General features: G+C 68.1%; 1 protein-coding gene across 1 annotated transcript in view; it reads right to left on the reverse strand.

Annotated features, from left to right (window-relative positions):
* LOC102367891 (protein regulator of cytokinesis 1-like) overlaps positions 1-392 on the reverse strand; it is a 10,846-nt gene extending 10,454 nt beyond the window's left edge. The window contains exon 1 of the mRNA XM_025212488.1: positions 375-392. Coding sequence (XP_025068273.1) covers positions 375-392 — 18 coding nt within the window. The remainder of the gene's footprint in view (positions 1-374) is intronic.
* Positions 393-1,015: the final 623 nt, after the last annotated feature.

The following is a 1,015-nucleotide window of genomic DNA, read 5'->3' on the forward strand; positions in this document are numbered from 1 at the left end:
CGTGCAGGCTCCGTGCGGCCTGGGGCCAGAGCATGGCCCGGGCCCGGGCCCGCGCCCCGACACAGGCGCACGCGAGACGGGGTGGAGGGACGGGGCCTGTGCCCTGGCCTCTGTATCCGTCCCGCCCCGCCCCGCCCGCTGAACCGAACTAGGACAATCCCAGCGGCGCCGTCTACACGTGCGACCAGCGCAGGACTGTACTGCTCTGCTGCTAGACTCGCTTGTACGTGACGGGACTAATCCGCAGCGCCCGAACCGCGCCTACGTTACGCTTTACTGCGCAACAAACTGGCCTGGTGTTTTCCAGGCAACACGGCTCCGTGGGCAGGACGCAGCCCTGCAGCCTCATTCGACACTGGTGCTTCAATCAAAACCTTGGCCGACTTCCCCATGGTCCTGCCTGGGGCCGCGGCAAGCGCAGCGAGTGGTCGCTGGCTGCAGGACCCGACATTTGGGTTGCCTCTCTCGAGGACACCGATGTGCCAGGGCCCCGTCCTGCGGGACCGTCAAGCTCGCACAGCATTTATAATCCCCAGACGGGAAACCAGCATCTTCCCAGCCCGCTCCAAGTGATTCACACCCGGGCCAACATGGCTAAGCCTCCCGCAGGTAGCCCAGCTCTTCCTGGCCCGCGGACAGACGGACTCCTTGCGTCCCGGCGCACCGCTCTCCTCTGCAGCCCTGTTAACTCATCCCCTCGTCGCCGCTCACGCTGCCAAACAGGCGGTTTTCTGCTGGTGCCAAGTTTCCCCGGCCTGACTCATCGCCAGGAGCAAGCTCTCCTCCCGGCCACACTCCTGGAGGGAGACGCAAAGCCTGCCAGCCAGGCTCGGGCACCACAACCGTCAGCCCCAGCAAACCCTCGGCGTCCAGCCCTGGCGGGATCGCCCCCAGCGCCCGGGCGGGAGCGACGCACCGGGACCACGGCTCGCGGGAGGCACCTGTCCGGCAGGGTCCCGGCCACGCCGCCCAGCGAGGAGCAATCGCCGCCCCGGCCAGGACACGGCTCCAGCCC

This window comes from Alligator sinensis, unplaced genomic scaffold (assembly GCF_000455745.1).
Source record: "Alligator sinensis unplaced genomic scaffold, ASM45574v1 scaffold407_1, whole genome shotgun sequence".
NCBI classification, from domain to species: Eukaryota; Metazoa; Chordata; order Crocodylia; family Alligatoridae; genus Alligator; species Alligator sinensis.